This window comes from Anser cygnoides, chromosome 23, assembly GCF_040182565.1.
Source record: "Anser cygnoides isolate HZ-2024a breed goose chromosome 23, Taihu_goose_T2T_genome, whole genome shotgun sequence".
NCBI classification, from domain to species: domain Eukaryota; kingdom Metazoa; phylum Chordata; class Aves; order Anseriformes; family Anatidae; genus Anser; species Anser cygnoides.
The window spans coordinates 5,277,185-5,299,416 of NC_089895.1; the positions used below are offsets into that span (position 1 = coordinate 5,277,185).

General features: G+C 54.1%; 1 protein-coding gene across 1 annotated transcript in view; it reads left to right on the forward strand.

Moving 5' to 3' along the window:
• Positions 1 to 532: 532 nt before the first annotated feature.
• LOC106044308 (tyrosine-protein phosphatase non-receptor type 11-like) overlaps positions 533 to 22,232 on the forward strand; it is a 30,894-nt gene continuing 9,194 nt past the window's right edge. The window contains exons 1-5 of the mRNA XM_048067327.2: positions 533 to 567; positions 12,096 to 12,218; positions 20,203 to 20,397; positions 21,829 to 22,021; positions 22,110 to 22,229. Coding sequence (XP_047923284.1) covers positions 548 to 567; positions 12,096 to 12,218; positions 20,203 to 20,397; positions 21,829 to 22,021; positions 22,110 to 22,229 — 651 coding nt within the window. The 5' untranslated portion in view covers positions 533 to 547. The remainder of the gene's footprint in view (positions 568 to 12,095; positions 12,219 to 20,202; positions 20,398 to 21,828; positions 22,022 to 22,109; positions 22,230 to 22,232) is intronic.

Sequence of the window (22,232 nt, forward strand, 5' to 3'; positions counted from 1 at the left end):
TGGGCGCCTTGGAGGAGCCCCAGCTCTCGGTTTGCTGCGGGTGCAGGTGGGTACAGCTGGGTGTGGAGGTGCACGGCGGCCAGATAGAGCAGGATCTGCCTCTCCCATCCCGTGGAAATGGAGAAGAGGCACGGTTTGTACCTTTTTCCCCCCAGCGGTTTCGGTCTCGTGTCGCCATCCCTCTCCTCTCCATCCGCACAGCGTGTGCCGAGCCCGGGGCGTGGAAAGCTTTGCGGTACCTGGCCCGAGTGCATCAGCTGGCAAGGCTTTACGTCAGCAGGGATAAAATGCACGGCGGATTTCAAACCAGCAGCCTTTCCCTGCCACGGAAAGCCTCCAAACATTTGGGATTGCCTTTTCTGTTCAGCACCAGCCTGCTCAGGCTGATGCAGCCCTTGCTGGTAAGAGGCAGGGAAGGACCAAAGGATTTGTCCCTCTGCGAGCGGAGGCAGCAGGGATGGAGTTAGCAGACCCGTGGCCGTGCACGGAGCTTGGCTGGGTTGCAGAGCTGGGCAGAAGGATCATTTTTGAGGAAACAGCCGGCTGAATGTCCGTGTTATTTCTGAGGTGAGCAAATATTTGGACTCCGAAGGGGGAAATTAGCACTGTGAGTATCCTGTGAGGGATTTTTCTGCTTTCTTTCAAAACAAACCCAAACTGTCTCAAGAAGAGACCGTGCCCTTGGGGCATTAGGCCCTCATCCCGCAGCTCGGTCGGCGGTGAGTTGTGCCAGCTGGAGCTGGGGAGAGGAGGATTGTGCTGCCCAAAGCACCCGCTGGTGCCTGCTCTGTGCAGGCAGCGGGGGGCTGCCAGAACAGCGGGTCCGTGGTGGGGGCAGCGCTAACGGGACCCCAATGTCCTCCTGCAGAGCTGCCAGGCGGCTGGGTGCCAGCATCCGTGGTGCTTGGTCTGGTCTGAAGTCGGTTCTTCACTGCAGGTGACCTGGAGATGTGCAGTTTTATCTCCCCGGCTATTTCAGACCTGGACTTAACCAGCTGTAAATTTCAGCCATGGGCTGAGAGCCAAATCCCTTCTGGTCCAAGTGATCTGAAGGAGGAGGTGGCAAGGGGACAAACTGTAAGATTTATCCTTTGTCACAGACCATCCTCTGAGGAGATGTGGGCAGGAGGCTTCCCCTGCAGCCTCTGCCCTGAGCCTCAGTTACACAGGTCGAACAATTTGAGTTAATTTAAGGTTTGCATGATGCCCTTCCACCCAAACGATGCGTGTCCTGCAAGCCTGACACACATCCTTGGAGCAAAGAGGGGCTGTGTCTGTGTACGTGGCTAGTTTTCCGAGCAGCCCAACTAATTTTGGAGTTGCCCGTTTGCTTATAGCCAATTTCTATTGCATCTAACTTCGTGCTCAGGAAGGGGAAACGTCACTGACAGATACACTCATGGAGGTGGCTGTTAACGTGCCACATCTGCTGCATCCTGAGATGCTCGGGTGCTTTTGCTCCAGCCAGGTTATGAATTTTGTGTTGCCGCGTCGGGGAAGCACGGGGGGTACGATGTAGTGCCCTACAGCAAGGGGGGTAAGGCTTTCCCTTCTGATCTGACGCCCTGAGGAGGAACAGGGGCTTGCTGTCTCCTCGAGGCGTCTCTCCCTGCAGCTGCAGAGGGGACCCGCCTTCAGCAAGGCTTGAGCCATGTCTGAGCCCTCGAGTCTTTGCGAGCTGTTGTGCTCAGGACCCGAGCTGCTAGGCCAAACGTCTGCAGAACTTTGGACCGCGGGCGATGGCAGACGCGGCCGTAACGCCTCTCGTTTCTTGTCCACGTGCACGAGGGCGCACAGCCCTTGTCTCCTGGGAGGAGATGACCCAGCGGGGCCAGGGCAGGTGCAGTGATGCTGCCGAAAGCCGCTCGCTGGAGCAGGACGAGGGGAAGACAGCAGGCAGGTGCCGTCTCTCTCACATCCTTTATGCAGCCGTGCAAGAGCGTGTCGCAGCTCAGCGTATCGCAGCAGAGGAAGGCCAGCTCGCATGCTCCAGCGCCTTGCTGTTCGCTCTGGTCCTGGGGAGCAAACTGTCATCCTTGTCCGCAAAGATGTATTTTTGTCCCTCCCCGATCTTAATTTTGCCAGCGGCTTTCCTCTCCTTGCCCCTTTATCTGCGGGGCGCAAGACGTGATGGTGGACGAGGTTTTCCATATCAGCGCTGTGGGATGGGCTGCGAGGAAGCCTCAGAGATAGGCAGAGCCTTCAAACGCCTTGTTCCTGCGTGTGCTGGTGTGGCTGCAGGCAGCCTGGCTGCCTTTGGGTATGGCCCAGCCTGGCTTTTGGTATGGCCCAGCCTGGATTTGGGGGCTGGAGGCAGCGATGCTCCGAAATCAGCCTCTCCTCCGAGCCACCCTCCAGGCGTGCGGCTGAACGGACATCAGAAATGGGGTGGTTTGTGTGCCAGAGACCCACGGCACAAAATCCTCCTAGCTGCTCCACCATGGCCCTGCTCTGGTGCAGTGGGGCAGCTGCAGGTGTCCGTGTCCGTGGCTGGTTGGGATGAGGAGCATCCGTGTGCTGCAGGAGCTTGCCATCAGCAGGAGGCTGCTGGTGGAGGTGTCTCAGCTCCGCCCGGCGAGTGCTGGCTTGGTCAAAGGGAAAAATATCAATATGACTGTTTTTTCCCCTTGTTTTCTGTCCCCATAGCAAGGCTGGCATAGTGACTATCTAGCAAGAAGCACGAGAACGTGACCTTTTGTCTGTAAAGTTCACCCCGGCTTCTTCAGCATACAGGACGAAAATGATGTGCCCTGCGCTGTGGACAGAAGCGCTCACCAGAAAGGGACTGCCTGCAGTTGCAGGTTTTTTTACATTCTTCTGGCTTTTCTTCTGGAAATGGCTATTTCTGAGCCGATGACCTGGGTAATAGCCTTGGATTTCTCCTGAGAGCTGACAGGTGACCGTGTGATTGCATTTTGACTCTTCGCATCACAGATCACAGCCCTGCAGAGGAGCCAGCTGGTGCTCACAGACTTAGCTTCTCCCCAGGCAGGCAGGCAGGCAGGGATGGAGGCCAGGCGTGGACGTTGTCACTATGTCAGCCTGCAAGTTTTGAGTCTTTGTAGGTTCCTCGAACCGTGTATTGTCCTTCCAGCCCTAATAGTCTGGCTTGGAGGTGGCGTTTAATAGGAGCATGAAGCACTGGGTGGGCTTCAGGCCATGCTATCCCCGGTCCTCTCCCACGTTCTTCTTTCCAGACTTGGTGTTGTAAGATCTGGTTGCAGAGACCACCCTCCAAGGCCTTTCTGCAATATCTGTGCCTTGGCTAAGTGGTGGTGAAAGGGGAGGTTGTTCCTGCACGCAGCTGGAGTAATGCTGTCCTCAGACAGCTGCTGGATCTCAGGGGTTTTGTGGCCAGCTGCTGGCTCCTGGTTTGGATGAGGGCACGTTATGGCTGTGAGCTTTGGTTCACGTTAGTGAGATATGGAAAATGCGGCTCTATTTCTGAAGTGGGGAGCTCATCAGTCAGTTGCTTCACATTAAAGCAGGGGAGCAGAGTGAGCCCTTGCAGCCTTCAGAAACCAGCAGGCCTCGGACCACGGAGATGTTTAAGGCTGGACTGGCTGATCTCAGAGGTCTTTTCCAACCTAAATGATTTGATTCTACGTGCCAGGTCCTCTGGAGGCTGAGTTTGCAGCTGCATCCATCGCAGGCAGAGGAACTGATGTGTACCTTTGACAGGCTGCTGGTTATGAGACAGGATTTTGTCGTGGCGTTTGTCCTTGGGGGGGATTTCTCTGCTCTGATGTCAGCCAGATCTAACGAGCTGCTTTTTCTTTGGAAAAACCATTGCTTTAGATGCCTAATTGCCTTGAAACCCTTTGCTAAGAGACTGTTGCAGATGGTGAGCGTGTTGCTGCTTTTAGGAGGTGGGGTGGATGGATCGGAAGGAGGAAGAATGGGACAGCGCATCAGAAGAGGAAGATGTGCCAGTGGCAAGCAGGGACTGGAATAATGTAGATAAAGGGGCTGAATCAGAGGGAGAAGATGAGCGCAGACTCCTGCGTGTGTCACGGAGATGGGACAGATGTGAATTTATATTAATTAACAGTGAATGCCAGCTGGGTTTCCGGAGCCGGTAAATCAACCTGTCTGCACCAGCTCGCTGCCAGGAGGGAGCCGCCTGCTGCTACACCTCCGCGAGGGCCGGAGGAGAGAGCTCGTGCCTGCTCCTGCTGCTGGGTCTGGGCTTTGCACGTGCGCTCTCCTGCAACCAGGACAACCAGGGAGCAGCTGCGATCTGTGCCCAGGTGCCCTCGTGCAGATACCCAGGACTGAAAGTGGATTGCACGACAAATTCCTGAAGCTGGTCCCGTGCCAAGGTGCCGCGACTCTCCAGCTAAACCCAGTCCCTGTGCCTGAAGGCGCTGTGCCTGGTGCGCTGCCTTGCAGGTGATGTTCGTGGCAAAGCTCTGAGGAGCTGCGTGTGGAAACTGTTCCTGGCTGTGCCGTTTGAGTTTCCAGCCGAAACGCGTGGGGTCGAGTTAAAAACCCTCTGAGCGTGCCGTGGAAGAGCTTTGCTTTTTCGTGGAGATCAGCTCGGAGCAGGCAGGGATGCGCCTGGGGTTTGCATCGCTGCAGGCCAGGGGCGTGCCCTGCCCCGTGGGGCATCCTGCAGCGGGGCTGGAGGTGCTCTCAAGAGGGTCCAGCCCCGTCTAGAGGCTGCTGAGTGCATTGGGGAAGCTGCTTGTGCCTCGGTGTTGAGTCCTGACACGGTCACTGGCTGGAGAAGCCACCCAAAGGTGCTAGGAGGGGAAGGGCAGCCTGGCTGCTTGTTCTTCAGGGCCGTTGAAACCAGCACCAGCAGCTTCACTGGGGCTGTGGTGCCCAAAACTAGGGCTTTGGGGTCATTTCCCTGGCTCTCCTGCTGCTTTGGAGCAGGGCGAGACCTCCTGTGACCCGAGCCACGTAATGAAGGTGGTTAGGCTAATTAGCATCCTCACGGTGCCAAGCTGGCCGTGCCCACCGCTGCCAGTCCCTCCTCTCCGACACCGTGTCTGCGTTGTTCTGCTGCTGTTTTCTCTGGGGAAGTCCCTCCGTTCACACACTCTCACTAACCATATGCCTTGAAATTGAACAGAAAGAAATTTAAAAAAAAAAAAGATGCTTAAGCCAGCCTTAAGTCTTTAAACATTGGGGTAATCCGTGCTGCTTGGAGAGGCGTGCTGGACCTGCTGCACAAATACACGGTTTGCTTTCAGCTGGTGCTGAGAATTTGGTTTGCACACAAGTTGGACTCCAATGAGCTCAAGGGATGTTAGGCATCTAGATTCTAGTGAAAATTGGTGAAAATTGAGTGTTATACCCCCTCGGAGAAATTATTCTTACCTGAGCCTGGGATCCATTAGGAAATGCTCTGGAAAAGACACGGGGAAGGCAGCAAGCAGCTTGCTGCTGCTGCACCCCGGAGAACGCAAGACCCTCGTGCACCTGCTTCGGAAACGGATGCGCCGATTTGGAAACGCAACGAGAATTTTTGGGGGTGGTTTTAAAGCTGTTCCCAGAAGTCTTGGGGGGATTTCAGGTGTTGCGCGGTGGCGTGATTAGCTGTCACGATGCTAATTGCTTTAGGAAAACGAAAATATTTACCTGTACGTGGAAGCGAGGGGATGCGTGCGGGGTGTATTTATTTAGCACGCTCCCCTGGGGCTCCGCTCGGTGTAACGAGGCTCCTGATGGGGTTTGAATTGAACCAGGCCGGAGACAACAAAGGAGGCTGCTGCGGCGCTGCTGGGTTTGCGAGATGCTTTGTATGCAGGCGTGCCCGTGGAGAGCAGCTTTCAATGAAGACGTGAACGCTAATAATTCGGTACGGAAACATCAGGGAAACAGCAGCATCAGTACCGCACGCCTCACTAAATTGAGCCATAATGGAGCAGGACGAGTACGACCTCTCCCAGCTAACGTGGAGCTGCTTGTTTTCATCTCTTTAGGAAGGGCTGTCATTTTTATTTTTATTTTTTAATTTTTTTCCAGACATCTGGGATGTGCCACGTCACCTTGCTGTAGGTTTTTGCCCATGGTCAATACTTTAGCATCTCACTCGGTGACTCCTCGCAGGGGAGCCAGCGTCAGCATCACCCTGTGGTGCTGGAGCTGCTGCTGAATGAGTCCCTGTCTGTCAAGCAAGTATTGGGATGTCTGTATTTCAGGCAGAGGAAACTTCCAGCCCTGGTGGATCCAGAGAAAAACTTGGGCAAGGTGACCATGAGCATCGTCTATGCGAGTGAAGTCTTGGCTTTGCTGTGGGTTTTGCACATCGGTCCCAAACTCAGATCCCACTGCCTTGATGCTGGAAGTCAGTACTGCTGATGCCCTCAATCCTTTCCATTTTGCATGGATCCCAGGTGGTTTCTAGGTGGCCTGCTCCTCCTCTTGCAACCTGGGGGCTCTGTAAACCAAAAACCTGCTGGCAGCATGAGGTCTGCTGGCCGTTTCTCACCCTACAAGCCTCCTTGTCCAGCTGGTGAAGGAGCAGCCCTGCTTGACCTCGGGTAATCCGTGAGCTCCCCAAAGCCAAGCGAATTTCTGCTGCTCTTTGGGGAGCTGCAAAGCCGTAGAGAGCAAACTGCTGTGCTGAGCCTCGCCGCTCCCAGAGACAGCAGGGCCTGGGGCAAGCCTCTGCAGATCTCCCTAAAAAAAAGAGTTATTGCTTGGTTCTCCAAGCCAGGGAAGTTCCTCGCCCTCCGCAGGGCTCTTGCAGGCACAGGACAGCACCATTCGCTCTGCCCAGACGTTTGCACCCCTTAGGACCATTGCAAGGATTAAAAACCTTGCAGAGAGTGAATTACTTCTGTGCCTGTCTCAGTTTCTCTACTGCTTAAACCGCGTGTTGAGAGCTTGCGCTGCGCGTCCCCTTCGTGTTTGGCACCGAAGGGAGCACCTCAGCTGCGCACAAACAGAAACCGACGGCTCTTTCTACTCCCTTTAAGCAGAAAATCAGCACTGGGATCCTTTAAGCAGCTCTGAAGTTTCCTTCCTAGCTGCTAAATAGGCAGCGGAGTCGATGCCCTCAGTTACGCCAGCTCTCCCCAACCCGCCTCCCTGTTCCTCTGCTGGCCTGGGGAACAGGGCCACCAGCAGCTGCTGGGGGGCAACCTGAGGGCTTTGGTCCCCTCGTCCCCCTCTGCCAACCCCTCGGCCGGCCGGGTCCCCGTTGCGTTCAGCCACAGGGTGCTAACCGCACGCAGCGCGTAGGCGGCGTCTCTTGAGCCACGTTTGCTTTGATCCTCTCCAAGCCTAGCAAAGAATGTGTTTAGAATACAGGGGTTCCCGGCAAGGCTTTTGAAAATGCCTCATTTTGTACATTTCTGAGGGCCTGACAGCGTTGTCAACTATCTGTTCCGCTTTATCCCGAGGCAGAGGCACCAGGATGCGCTCGCAGCAGAAAAAGCATGATGTATGTGGTCGGGAGGAAGTGAGTAACGCTGCATGGAACTCGTCAATAATGAAAGAGAAATTACGGGGGAATTTTAATGCGCAGGAAGGTTTCCTTCTCCACAGCCTCTGCTGAAGCCCTGCTCCCACCCCAGGGACTGCTGTGCCCCTCACCTCGGTGCCGTCGCATCAGTTGGTGTTGATTTACAATAAGTAATGCCTGGGTGGGGGCAGTCACCCATCGAGGGCTTGCCCTCTTGTTCTGGGGATAAACCCCAGCTGAAGAAGCTGTCCTGAGCCTACGCTTGCTCGTGTTGGTCTGAAATGGGAGCGCTTTGGGGGTGCTGGGCAGCCGTTACGAGCTGGAGCTGTGCTCTGGGGGTTCCCAGCAGGGGAGGGATGCTCCGAGCACGTCCCACCAGTGACCGGCACCCCTGCGGCGCCCGTACTCACGCCGGGCTTTTCATGTGGGCTTTGCTAGCATGCTCGTGGTTATCAGAACGTGCTTTCTGCTTCCGAACGCGCCGTGTGGCCTGCTGTTAGGCAGCCCGGGCTGATGTCTGAGCTCCCACCACGCGCTGGCAATTCCCATCTGAATCCCAGCCCCCGGGCAGCCTGGGCGATGTCCCTGCAGGCAGTCCTGGGCACCTAATGCTGTGTGCAAGCCTGCTTTCTGTCTTTATTTTAATACATTTTTTTATGTAGCTTTGGTTCCTGACAGGCACTTGATATATCTATATTTTTAATTCTAATTTTATTCTAGACGGCTTGGGGGATGGAAGGGAAATTCATTCCTCTGCTAGAAGGCAGCGCTGCCTGAAGTGGGCAGTGGGCATGTTGACTTGTAGCGGGAGGCATGAAAAGTTGTGAGATCCCCGTTTTTATTTAAAGCAATTCTCTCGGCGTGACTCAGCTCCACAAAACGGCTCACAAGCGAACGGCTGCCGGTACCCAACTGCACGATAACGCCTGTCATTAGCTGACATTGGTATTAATAATAAACCTTTTGCTCTCCTAGGCAGCTGGGGATCTGGTTTGGATCCTCTTTGTTGGCTTTCCTTCCCAAAAATATTGCAGCTCTGCCTATAAATACAAGAGGTCGGACTGAAAGCCCAGTGCTTGCTCTGTGCAGCGGGGGCTTTCGGGGGGGGGGGCTGTCTGCAGGTTTTGGTGCCCTCCCTCCTTGAGGGGCTTGTGGGTTGGTACTTTCTTCTCCCCTGCTGCACTGGGACTTGGTTTTGCTTACCAACAAATGTCCTTTGGTAAAAAAACATCATGAAAAACAGCTGTAAAGATGCTTTGTGCTGCGAGCACAGCTTGCTCCGGGTCAGGAGTGAAAGGAGCTGTGCTGATGAGAGCGCCTCAGGCTATCTGGTGGCACTTGTGACACCCCTCCTAGGATGAAGAGCAGAGAGCTGCTGAGCTCCTGGTGTGCAGGGAGTGCAGGACGCAGCAGCCTTTGCAAGGCAAAGAGCCTCAAATCCTGTTTTAGCTGGTCTTGCCCTCGGTTTTTAATCCGCTGTTTACAGGAGCAGGGCTGACAGCTGGGAATAGGTGTGCCAGAAGATCCTGGGAGGGGGAGAGGTGGATTTAAGTCATCTGTAGCTGCAGCAGGGGCGAGGATTTGCACTGGGGCAAACCTCGTGGTTTTTGCTAATTTCCATGTAATCTGGGCAGAAAAGCCTCCAGGGAGAAAGTGATGGCTTTCAGAGCTGGGATTCCCAAGCAGAGATGACCCTGAGTTTGAAACCATCCCTTTCCCCAGGTTTTCTTTCTTCTGCAGAGCCAGGGGAGAGGTACAAACCTATGTTTACAGAGATTTTTTTTTTTCCCCCCCAGTTTTTTGTTCCTCCTCCTTTCCGTTTTGCTTTGGGATTTGGAAGCTGCCTGTCTGCCTTCTCCTGCTTGCGAGGGCTGCGCAGATTTTCTCCCCAGCTCATTGTTTGTGCTTCTTGCGAGCTAAATAACAAGCGGCCTGTGTGTGCTTGTATGCTTTGGTTCCTGTCCAAGCAGTGGGAGTGATTAAGAGAAAAGGCGTTTAGCATTTAGGTTTCTGTTCGGTGGCACCCAGAGCACATCAAAGCCGACAGGCCCCCAAATCTGACCCCAAAGGCTCTCGTTGGGCAGTGCTGTCCTGCCCCTCGGTGTGCGCAGGGGGTCTGCGAGTCCCCTGCTATTCCCCTGCCGTATTTCACTGAGAAAAAGACGCTGAACGAGTCGATTTTGTAGTTCTAGTCCGAGCTGCCGTGATGGGGAAGGAAGAAGGTTGTGGGTGACTTTTCTTCCTCCCCAAACACCCATCCTTCTGTCTGGAGAGACGAACACGAGGTCCTGGTGCCCTCGGTGGGATCCGTGAGTGATACGGGGATGGGGACGGTGTGTGTAGGTGTGCGTGGTTCCCTTGGTGGCAACCCTTGAGCGCTGAGCACCCCTCCAGCACTCTGCTGTCACACCAACGGAGATATTTTCAGCCCTAGTGCATGCTTGCGGCTGCCGGTACGTGCCTGCCAGGGCTCTCCTCCTACGGCTTTACCCAAGATGTTGTCTTGGCTTTTTCCTGCCATGCTGCGCTGTTATTTTTGCCGTTCTGCATTGCCTTCGGCAACTCCGCCGTGTCCCCGAGCTCCATTAGAGGCTCCGTTCCTGTGCCAGCAGCAGTTTTTGCAGAGCGGTTAAGTGCTGGCCCTGTGCAGGGTGGGTTTATAAAAGGGTGTCGCTGGTGATGTCGGGAACACGAGGCTCGGAAGCGCCGGGATCCCTGTTTGCCATCTGTTTGCGTGGCCCTTTCCGAACGGCGCCGCCTTCCTCCAGAACTCAAGGATCTTTAATCAAAACTGTTTGGGTTGTGGTGTGAGGGAGGAAATCCCAAATTGTGGAGGAGACCGTGACATTTCTTGACCTTTTCTCTGTGTATCTCGGAGACAAACACACTCTAATGAGTGTGCTTATGTTTGTAGATCCAGTCTTGGGGTGTATTTCCCAAGGCAGGCGCTCGGCAAGATGCTTGGCTGCGCATTTCCCTGCAGCAATCGAGATAAACTCACAAACCCGTTGTGGGGACGGCGTGTCAGCTGCTCCGAGCCCCGGGACAGCTGTATACAAGAAGCTGGCTTACTCACTATTTCCAGAGATGCTTCTCTCGAGGGCCACGTTTCGCTTTGCTTGGAAAATTCAGCGCAGCGGTTTCGAGCCGCTGGGTTGAGAGGTGGTGCCGCAGACCTGTCCGCCTGTGCAGGAACTCGTACGATCTCGTCCTGTGCTCTGATGAGAGTCGAGAGTGACTGCAGCTTATTCTCCTGCAGCTGGTGCTGCCCAGAAGGGCTCAGAAAGCTCCGCTGCCGTAGCAGCGTCAGCTGGGGCTCATCTCCTCCTCTTTGCTCAGGAGAAATATCGCAGCGGTGCCACGCAGAAATGGCTGCCGGTGCATGAGCTGAAGCGGGAGAGAGTTTCAGAGTTGAGTGGCTATCAGCCCTTGTGTGAGATTCGTGAGATTACTCAAAAGAGCCTGGCATTTAGAAAGTGGATTTTCGGTGGTTTCTGAAAAATCGAGCCACGAAGCTGGTGCCACATGGGAAATCATTAACCCGCTATGCATATTTATCACGCATTAAAGCCTTGGGGAAACACCAGTTCATGTGATTCCATCAAGAGAACTCGATCGAGGGTGATAGCATCACAAGTGAGGTCAGTAGATGGTTTGATGACACTGAAAACACAAAGATTGCATTCAAGCAGCGTGCAATATAATGAAACATCTTTTCCCTGCGGGTCAGCTGCCTCTTTCCTTTCCTAGGACATCCCATTACGTACGTACACTAATGCTTTCCAGCCCCATGCAAAAACCCTGCTTCCCTGGGCTGTGCACGGGTCCCTTGCAGAGAATTGTGCTTTTTTGGCACAGCGGCTGCACGGTTTGGGTCATTTTTTCTCTGTGCTCATGGGAAAGGTGACTGCGTCACCACAGCCTGAACTACAGATATTTAGTGGTTGAGGAGCAGCTGCTTCATCTTGAGCTGAAGAGGCAAAGCTGCCTTGGATGAGATGCTGCAACCAACTCGCTGGGTTTGCTCCAGCAATTAAAATCCCTCTTGTAGCGTCAGGACTCGTCCCTGCCTCGTGTTGCGGTCCAGAGCACGGCTTTCTGTCTTGATGGGGTCTCAGTGGAGCCCCTTTCTTCTCCCCAGCTAGGGCATCCCCTCTTTGTAAGAGGATTTTAGTGGGGACACCGAAGGGCGGAGGCTTGGGTTCTTGCCTTGGGAGACTGAGAGGCTCAGCGCTCTTGATGGTGAAGCTTTTTTTTGCAGATCCTCTGCTGTAAAACACACCCAGCAGCCCTTAAAGAAATGCGAGTGCCCTCGGGGAGATGCAGGACTTTTCTTGGGGTCAGTCCATCTGCCAGCAAATTGATTCGAGCCTGGGTGGGACGCGGCCAGCTGGGATCAGATCTGGACCCAAAAAATCAAAACCATCTGGTGGCTTCCTATCGCGGGGTGCTGCAGAAAGCTTGCGGGGCTCCCGCTCTGAGGAAGAGGAGGGCAGAGCAAAGAGGTCTCTCCTAGTAGATATCTGAGGTTTTCTGCACTCTGACGCATGAGTGGGGGGCAGCTGCCACTGGGCTCTGGTGGGTGGAGGGACGGTGCCAGCCCCGCGGGCAGGAGGATGGCATCTGCCCCGCGGGCAGATACTCACGTATCTCATGTCACGTTGTCGCTTTGCAGGTGGTTTCATCCCAACATCAGCGGCATCGAGGCAGAGAAGCTGCTCCTGACCAGGGGCGTCCATGGCAGCTTTCTGGCTCGGCCCAGCAAGAGCAACCCCGGAGATTTCACCCTCTCCGTCAGGTAAGCAGCCGGCAGCAGATGAAGGTGGGAGGAAGGGGCTTCGGGAGCTTCCTGCATGCTCCACGAGTGTGCATACAGGGGGAGGCACAGCTTGGAGGGGGCCTCTCCACGGTGCCGGTTGTGGCATGTGCTTTTGGGGCCATCGGTGCCGGAGGAGGGAAGGTAACGTGCTGAAATTTTTGAGGAGAGCATCTTCGGTCCCAGCAGGAATGAATCATCTCGCTCCAACTTCAGGGGAGCTTCGCATAGCTGCCGTTGGGAGAGAGCTGATTTCTGTCCCCAAGGGGGTTCCCGTGCAGGCCCCCGTAAGGGAGCAGGACCGCACGGTGCGGTGTTCCCAGGGCTGTGCACGTCGCCTTGGAAGTGCTCAGATGTCCCGTGGGAGCAAGGCTCTTGCCAAAGGAGAGCTGCAGCTCTGCTGGTGGCCTTTGTGCAGGCGATGAGCAGGTAGAGCTGGCGGGGGGGACTGAAGGCAAAGAGCAGCACTGACCCAGCAAGTCCCCGAGACGGGAGGAGGAGGTTGTGGCCTGAGCTCTTTCCATCCAGCTGGGGCCTCGCAGGCAAATAGCTCTGCAGAGGTTCCTCCAGGCACTTGTATCTCTTTTTTTTGGTGGCTTCTGTTTAATTTAAACAACCCTCGTTTTGTTTAGCAAACTGCAGTGAGTTTATGCATCCTTCTACCACGCTGTGTGCAGAGGCTGTGCAAATGACAAAAGGGACGGAGCATTTCTTTCTTTTATTTCTTTCCCCTTCAAGTTATTTCCCCCTCTTCAAGTTTATTTCCCCCTCGCAGTCATCTCTGGACTAGAACCTGCCCTGTCTGCTCGGTGCAGTTATTTCTTAGCTTGGTGCGAGTTTGCAGCTGCCTTATTTTTTCCATGCTGCCTTTTTTTTTTATTTTTTAAGTCAGGGGAACGCACCCAGCCACTTCTCTCCTCTCTGGCCATCGGGGTACGGAGCATCACAGCGGGAAGGACCCAGCCCAGCTATTGTGGTCTGCTGCCAGGGGTGGGATCCGACCCCGCTGGCTCGCCCCCGAGCTTGCAATCAGAGGCGGCTGAGAGCTAATGAGAGAGACAGGAAACTGCGTAATTAGTATGGGAAATAAACTCGGTCACGGAGAGCTGCCTCGAGCCAGCAGGGGCAGCGAGGGAATACGTGTGAAGCAGGGGGTTGGCTTCACGTGAGCTCTTCTCTTGTAATTTTATGAGTCAGGGTGATGCCTGGCCATAAAGTGAGTCCTGACAGCGCCCGCTCAGCCGGGCGATGTGCAAGCAGACGCAGGTTTTGCCCTGTGCAGCAGTGTCGTGATGTGGCAAGATACCCAACCAGCAGCCTAATTACCCCAAATTAGCAGAGTAAATTGCTCTGCTGGGAGAGTCGTGCCCGTGCCTGCGTTACTGCGCCGGGGCCTTCTGCCGGGGAGTCACGCTACGGCTTGGCGGAGTTTCTGTCCCTGAGCTCCGTCCCGTGACTCAGGCGAAGACCACGCGCCTTGCTGCTGCTGTGGTTTGTCACCTTCCCCCCTGTCCCAGCCCGCTGCCTCCCCCGGGGAGCCCCAGAGCAGTTTTATTGGTGCTTTTATCTCTTTTAACCCCTCTCTGCAGCAGGTTACTGGAGGGGGGGGAGGGCTGGACCACTTCCTACCACCGGGTGATCCTTGTGTTGCAGTACATATTTAATGACAGTGTCATTTTGATCGTAAAATCTGCAGAGCTAATGCCCTTCAATCGCGAATAGCACGGGGCAGAGCAGCACGGCGTGCCCTAACGCCGTGCCACCGAACCGTAGCGCCCCAACCCACTCACGCTGTACCCCGGTGGAAAGTCTGACCGATTCTCACAGTTCTCGGTAAACCAAAGCCGTGACACGTACCGTGTTTCCAGGAAGGCACGTGAAACGTGACACAAAGCTTAGCGACATCGTGAATTGAAGACGAGGAAAGAATTTATTTTCATCGACTGCTTTTACCTACAAGTAAACCCCTCCCTGGCTCGTGCCATCTCTCTGTCCTGACACTTGAGGCAAGGGTTGTCCCACAGTCCTGGTTAGGGAGAGTGATTTTGCTTATAACTCATCTGAGCAACATGCTCTTGTCTCACTGAAATTGATGGTCCCAAGACATGTGCGTAGGTGTTGCAGCTCTAATTCCTAAAAGCATCTGATAGAGTACACAGCAAGTAGGTTTGTTGAGCTCAGAAAGCTGAAGACCCCTTCCCTGCACACAGACAGATGGGACAACGTGGTGTTATTCTCACCTAGAATTGCATCTGAACATGGCTATATATATATTCTTTTCAAAAAATGAAAGGTTTACCAAGGAACAATACAAATACCTTTGAAACGGCATCCAAAATAAAGCGTTGGTGGGTGAGAGTGCTTTTAGGAGAGCAAGCAAAACCTCTTCCTCTTCTCTCGCCCTCCTTCCAGCTTCTTCAAGGGTTTCTGAGAGGCAGTGAGGGGAAAGGCAGCTTAATTAGAGAGGACGTGGGCTGCAAAGAAAGCAGGCGCTGGAGTGTTGGCTGACCAGACCACCCACCAGCTGACCCGCGTGCTGGTGCGTATCCAGATACACGTCCCCGAAGAGGAGCTAGGGAATAACATTGCAGAAGTTGCGAGGAGGTTTCCGTGAAGTTCTGTGTCTCATTCTCCTTCCTTTCTTTACCCCTTTGTACCCTTTCAGCCTTTTCCATTACAGCAGCTGGTGCTCCCAAGGCTTTGTTTTTTTTTTTTTTTTTTTTCCTTGCAAACATGTGGAGCACATCAATAGGGAGGGAAGTGCTCTGGCAGCTTGGGCTGGAGGTGGAGATGATGGAGAAGTCATTCTGAGTACGGCAGCAGTAATAAGCACTGTGCCTACATGCAAGCTGTCTCGTTTTGTTCCCTGCAGCCACTGCAGCACTGCTCTCTGGAGGTATTTTGATGCTGCCTCAGCCCAGAAAATCAGACAGCTCTGTATCACCGCGTCGCTGGCTGGGGGGGATGCTCCTCACGGCAGGGGTTGGCTCCTGCAGAGGTTGCCAGCACCCCAACGCTTCGTGCTTTCCCTTCGTGGCTCACAAAACCTGTGCTGAGTGAGGATGTGGGCAGCAATGCCAGGAAAGCCTGAGATCCTGAGCCTGCGCTGGAGCTGGGCCTCTGAATTTGTATCCTGATTTTTGTGATTTTTTTTCCTGATTTTGAAAGTGGGGGCCATTGGAGGAGAAATGGGGGAGGCCACACAGGGAATGCCCCATGTCTCCAGCACTGCAGCACACGCCTGGATCTGCCAGGGCATGTTTGCAGAAGCCCAAATATTTAAACTGCTCCTGCAGAAAGTGAGCAGCTTCTTACAGACCTGGCCAGGGCTGGGTAAGGAACTCGAACAAAAGGAAAAGACGTCCTGAAATTTTGCCTGAGTGGTGCTTGGCCCGTGGCCACAACAGTGATGAGGATGCCAGGACATTTAGGAACCGTCTAGAGGAGACACTGCTCACTTGGTCACTGGGTTGTGTTTTATGGGAACAGTTCTCATCCTTGCTCATGGGATGCAGTGCAAAGTGCTTCTGGTAACAAAATCTTGTTAGAGCTGTGCTCTCCCAGAGCAGCTTCCCTATTAACACTTCCATTGAGCATTCTGACATTTAAATTGACTGGGTTTTGGTTTTTTTTTTTCTTTTTTCTTTCTTTTTTTTTTTTTCTTCTCAAAGGCATGTACAAACGCACTGTGGGTACAGGTTAAGACATGCAATCAAGGAAGATTTTTTGTCGTATTGAATATGTACTCCACAAAAAGGACTAAATCAATACCACAGGTGCATTGCTTGGTTGAGTCGCTGCCTGCAGACAATCCAGATGCAGCACAGGAAGAAGGCTGGGTCTGGAGAAAAATGGAAGGAGGCTTGCAAGAGGCTCTCTTCTAAAACACTTGTCCTTATGTCTCATCCTAACAGCACCGACCAACCCGATTAAGGCCCTGTAAGGCTGTACAAATATTTAGTGAGCGATAGGACCGATTCTGCTTTTTCCAGGCTAGGCCAGCCAGTGAAAGGAAGCGCTGGTCTTTATGTTACAGCTGGGAAAGACGTGATGGATCCTAACTCGCTTTGAAAGTCCTTGCTCAGGAGGTACTCGACAGCACCAGATCATTGCGTCTTAGCTGAGTGCTTTCATCACAAGGCCTCTCTTGTCTTAAGAAAGCATCTTCTCCTCTGACAGCTACATTGAGACTTTGTCTTGGAGTGGCTTGAATTTACCTGGAAGCAGATAGTTCAGTTTGGGCTTTTTTTGGGTTGCTTTTTGCATCTTGTCAGAGGGGTCATACATGTGTGCTGTGAAGCTCTAGGTTTTCTCTGTCTGACGCAGGCAGGAAAAGCACATGACTGAAAAAGACTCTTTGGGATGCAGAGAAATGTATTTCTGACGTTTGAGGTGGTTCTGCCTCCAGTGACAAAAAGGATCTGTTTGGTAGGGTTGGTTTGTTTTTGTTTTTGCAAGTCCTTTTTTTTTTATTGACTGTACTTTATTGTAAAGAAGAGCAGAGTGCATCTGCGCTGGTGGTCAGTGCAGTGTGGGCTGAAAACGTTAGACTCAGATTCACAAGTTGGAATATTTTGGATCAGGAAACTCCTGCATATCTAGGGAGGAGTTGTGCTGTTTGTGAAAAACTGGTCTTATTTGCACTGTGACAGGAATAACCACTCCACTGCTTATTGTAAACTAAAGGCAGCAATTCAACAAATGTTCTCATTTTGTATTTAAATTGCACATTGGATGGGTTTGGGAAACAGTTTTCATTTTAGAGCTCATAGCGTTGAGTGGCAGTGAATTATTTTTTCCAAATTATCCCGCATGTGGTGCCAACTCGCTCCTGAATACTAACAGGCACTTGAGTTCCCGCATTGAAGATGGCATAGAGTAGAGCTGGGGTGGAGGTGGCACACATTTCTTGTGCTGAGGGCCTGCCAGAGGGGTGAAGCAAGGCTGCAGGAAGATGCTGAAGCAAGGATGATCATCTTGTGGGCTGTGTGGGACTGGCAGGGGAATCTCAGCTTCTAGTTTTTCTATAACTTGCTGGGAGATTATGCACGAGCTCCTCTCTGGGTCACAGATTGCCTTTTGCATAGCAAAGGTGAAGATGCAACTGCTCAATTCCCTGCTCCTCTAGCACTAACACGGCTCTCTGCTGAAAGCCTGGAGAGGATGGCAATCCACTCTGATAGCATACAGAAGCTTCGCTGAGGACAGAGGCAGCTCTTGCTTGCCTCTGAAGCTGCCCAAGATGCTGGTGGCTGTGACCAAACAGCGCTGCATCCTTGTACGAAGCTGTTTGGAGCAGCCGAGCCCTCCGGCACAAGGCAGCCGGGTGCTCGGGTGTCTTTTTGTGCTTGCTTTCACCAGCCAGCACACTGAGGGCACAGCATCGTGGATGCTGCTGGTGTGGAGCTCAGTGCTGCCCCGTTTGGCGCTGCAGAGGTGACGTGAGGTCTACGAGAAGAAAAGGGGGGAGAGGGGAGTCGATGAATGCCCTTTGTGCTTAGCCTGACCTTGGGGGCTCATGGGATGAATGACCCTGATTATTTCCCTGCTTTTCATCCCCCAAATGCTCGAAGGCTGTGGGGGTGGCTCTGTGAACCGAGCCTTTGTAGGTCTGCGATGGGGCTGGGACACGGGGAACTGTGGAGCCTCAGGCCAAGAGGCACAAGCACAGCTTCGTCCAGGCCCCGCTGCTGGCCGAAGCCATGTGCCAGCTCCTCCTGCGGCCTCTGAATTTCACTGCCAGTTCTCGTTTCCATCTGGTAAGCTCTGCTTGTGCCCTAGATGCAAACGCTGCCAAGCTTTGGAGCCTACGACGGTGCAGCAGCTGGAAGCGAGGTGGTAGGCCGAGCTCGGGGCCGAGCTCAGCAGATGGGCCAGGACGAGATAACCATGTCTCACATGGTGCTTCCTGTCCTGCACGTGGCTTGGGCCTGTCTCCAAAGCTTTGCCACCAGGGGTGGAGTGCCTTTTCGAGACCCAGATGCCGATTTTTCACAGCTCAGGCCCCGTTCGTCAGCCCCTTGCTGGGTTTGCCCCGCGGCTGCTACGGGGTGATGGTAGCGCTGTGGAGGCGGTTTGTGCTCACACTCGGCTGGTCATTTCCCCTGGGTTGGTGCTAATTGGAAATCACCTCGATGCCCAACCCGAGCCAAACGAAGCATCCAAGAAGAGCTGTGTGAGCACAAAGTGCAATTAGGGGTTGCATGCTGACGAGGTCCTCTCTAGCAGCTGGGACGGAGCACATGGGGTTGAGGCCATCTGTCAGGGCAGCGTTTCGGGAGGGACCTTGTGACACTGTGCCTCGAACGTGGCTGGAGTGCTGCTGGCCTGAGGCCATGTCTCTGCAAAAGGCAGGCCCGGAAGATGGCACAAGGGGCTGCCAGCGCTTCTGTGGGCTCTGGGAGGCTCTGCACACAGAGACCCCATTGCCCAGCTCCACCTTGGCCTCTTCTTGTCTCGTCTGCTGCAGACTGGTAAGTTTGCTCTAAGACATCTCAGTGGACAGTCAGAGTTTAATCTGCTTGGCCCCACAACAAATAAGCCCCTCAAAAGGGGAAAGTGGTGGCTATTAAAATCCTCAAGGCAGGTGGAAGTTGCAGAATCCCTGGCAGGAGGAACCTAAAGGCAGCCGCAGCTCTGGGTGACATGAGTACATCCCAGGGATGCGCTGACCTTCTCGTCACTGTCAGGGCTGCTGTACCTTCACAAGTGTGCCCTTCACCAGCCGTCCCACCATCCTGCAGACCCATGGCTCGCTGGGCCTGTTGTCCTCTGCTGCCTGGCCTTTTGGGAGAGGGAGCTAATTGCAAAGCCCTCTCAGCGTGGGCTCTCGCTTTGCAGGGATCAAGGTGGTATTCAAGAGGAGGTATCGAGGGCAAGGTCGTTCCTCACCTTACCCGAGGACCAAACCTCCCTCTGAAATCAAGTGGTCCGGGCTCCGAGCTGGATGGTGCCTGCAGACCGAGGAAACGGAGCAGGAGGTGGTTTTGTGGAGCTGGGGCTAGCGTCCAGAAACCTGGGCTGCTGCTGCGCTGCCTGTCCTGCGTGGGGCTGTACCCTGCTGCAAAAACGGGGAGCGGTACCACAACTGGGAGCTCGTTCTTCGATTTAACCTTGTGCACAGACCACCGTAGCATTTCTAATTTCACACTTCATGAAATGGCTTTTCTGGCCGACCTAATAGGCTGCTCACACCACCTCGGGTCTCCTGCATCTCGCCGTCGTGGTTGCTTTGGCAACAAATTGAGAGAGGCTGGGAGCAGCTCGGCACAGTAAAGAAAATGAGAAATTTGCCCAGATTTACAAATCTCCCTGACCCGGCTCGTCCATCAAGCCACGGGCTTCCAGCTCTGGCTGCTGGGCTGGGGGGGGCTGCTGCTGATTGCATTTAAAATGCAATTACCCTGCTTCTCGGGAAGGTTGGGGTGGCCTTCTGAGGGGGGGAGGCTGGGCTCCGCTGGGGGAGGCTGATAAAGGCACCCCCCAGACCTCCCCATATTCCCTGAGGGGCATCACTGGAGAGAGGAAACATTAACCCTTTCTGTAGCTTGTAGGGTTTGTGAATACCAGGCCAAGCATGGGTGATTTCTTTTTTCTGCCTTTTATTTTCTTTAGAGCTAATTAGATGACAGCAAGTGCTCCCTTATGTGGAATATGGTTTGTCGTAATCAGAGCGAGGTGGCAGCCTCATCTGGCCAAGAGAATAAGTGGTGCAGGAAGCGGAGGGGAAGGCAGAGAATGAATTTTTCACCTCTTCTCTACAGGCTGGCTGGGAAGCAGATCAGGCTGGGAGTTTCGGAGGTGCTGAGTCCATCCTTGACTGAAAACCTTGGCTGAATATGAGGCCGAGGTGCTCCCGTACCTGTAGCAGCCGTGAGCAGGGAGTGCGTGGTGCAGCTGGAAGCCAGGCATTTCTCCTGGTTTCCATTCTGCCCTCCTTACAGACTTGTTTGCCTCCCTTCCTCAGGAGGAACGACGAGGTGACGCACATTAAGATCCAGAACACGGGGGATTACTATGACCTGTACGGAGGGGAGAAGTTTGCCACCCTTGCGGAGCTGGTGCAGTACTACACCGAGCAGCAGGGGCTGCTGCGGGAGAAGAACAGCAACGTCATCGAGCTGAAATACCCCCTGAACTGCCAGGACCCCACCTCGGAGAGGTAAGCTATGCTCTCTGACGAGAGCTGGGTCACTGGGAATCCCCTCCAGCTCATGGGGTTTTGCCACTAGTCCCAAATCCCGGTGGGCAGCGGCCGGGCAGCCGCTCGCATTAGCAGAAGCTGCGGAGAAGTGGAAAGCCCCTTCGGCTGGGTTTCCCCCTGCTCTGCCGCCAAGAAGAGGCTGGCTTGGCAAAGGAGCTCCAGAAAGGTCTGTGCTCCAGACCACACATCCAGCAGCACCGGGGAGAGGAGAGGGAAAAGGCTCCAAGCCCTCTAAATATAAGAAATGACGGTGGTGTCAGAATATAGCGGGATGCGTCAGGATCGTAGCATTTCCGAGACGTGGCCCTGAACAGCAGCAGTGCCATAAGCGGTACTGAGCTACCTCAGCGCTGCTCCGTCCTGCCCTCGTGCAGACCTCAAGCCTGCAGGAAGGGATTTTGCTCTTTAAAGGTCTTCCCAGCCAGGCTTGGCATGGCTGGGAGGGGGATTTGAAAGGCTCAGAATCGCTGACTGCCGTTCTGTAAACTTCATCCTGCGGGACAAAGTGGCCGAGACATCGCCTGATGCTATCGCATCCCTTGGAAGAGTTTTTGGAGCCTCTCTGAGTTCCTGGCAGCTTGGCTGGCAGGCCGGCAGCCAGCATCTTCAAAGGTAGCCTACATGTCACTGGGGCTGTGGTGTAAGTGTGTCAGCAGAGCAAGAGAGAGGATTAGGAGCGCTCAGAAGGAGGCCAGGGGCACGTGCACACAAGATGTGCGCAACCAGGAGAGTGAAGCAGCTCACTCCTGCTCACAGCAAGGCTCAGAGGAGCTGAGCACAGCCCCCTGCTCCCTCCTGGTGAGCTGGGAGGCATTGGCACTGACTGCAGCAAGGAAAACCCATGCAAAAATTGTTCCCAAACTGCATCAAAGTCTCTTGCTCCTGGTCAGCATTGGCTGTGCTGTCTGATACTGTTTGGTGTGGCCTATTGGCTCCAAGAATTCTGTTTTTATTCAATATTTAAAAAAAAAAATAAAGGAAAATTTAGCCACCTTCCAGTAAGAACTGCCAGAATCGCATTTCTTACTGCTCCGCTGCAAATCCTTACGTGACCTAGGTGAGGATGGATCCCTAGATCCCCAGTGCTCACTGTACATCATGCGGTGGTTCAACCCGCTGATGCCATTTCACGTTTGGCTGGAGGGCTGAGCAAAGTCCTGCCTCTTCCAGCCTCAGGCCAAGGTACTGATGTGACATTGCAAAATGTCAGAGGGACGTCACTTCTAAAATCACTCCATCTGGTGTCATGCCAGGGGGGAGAGCGGTCGGACCAGGAGCACAGAGGTGGTGTCCCACGAGCATCTTCCCAAGCAGCTGGTGCAGTTCGTGCCTAGAGGCGAGGTTCTGCACCTTCCCAGGCTGACCTTCCTCCCCACCGCTGCTCTCCAGGTGGTACCACGGGCACCTCACCGGCAAGGAGGCAGAGAAACTCCTGACGGAGAAAGGGAAGCCAGGCAGCTTTCTGGTGCGGGAGAGCCAGAGCAAACCGGGAGACTTTGTGCTGTCGGTGCTGACAAATGAGGATAAGATGGAGACGGGGGACAGGAAACCCCACGTCACCCACGTGATGATCCACTACCAGGTGGGTGATGTGCTGTCCTCCCCGGGTGGGTGACCCAGCTGGGGGCTGCACCTTCAAGTCTCACCGTGCTTCTGTCGCCCTCCTGCAGCCAGATGGGAAGTACGACGTGGGAGGAGGAGAGAGGTTTGACACGCTCACAGACCTGGTGGAGCACTATAAGAAGAACCCCATGGTGGAGAAATCTGGAGCTGTGGTTCATCTGAAGCAGGTA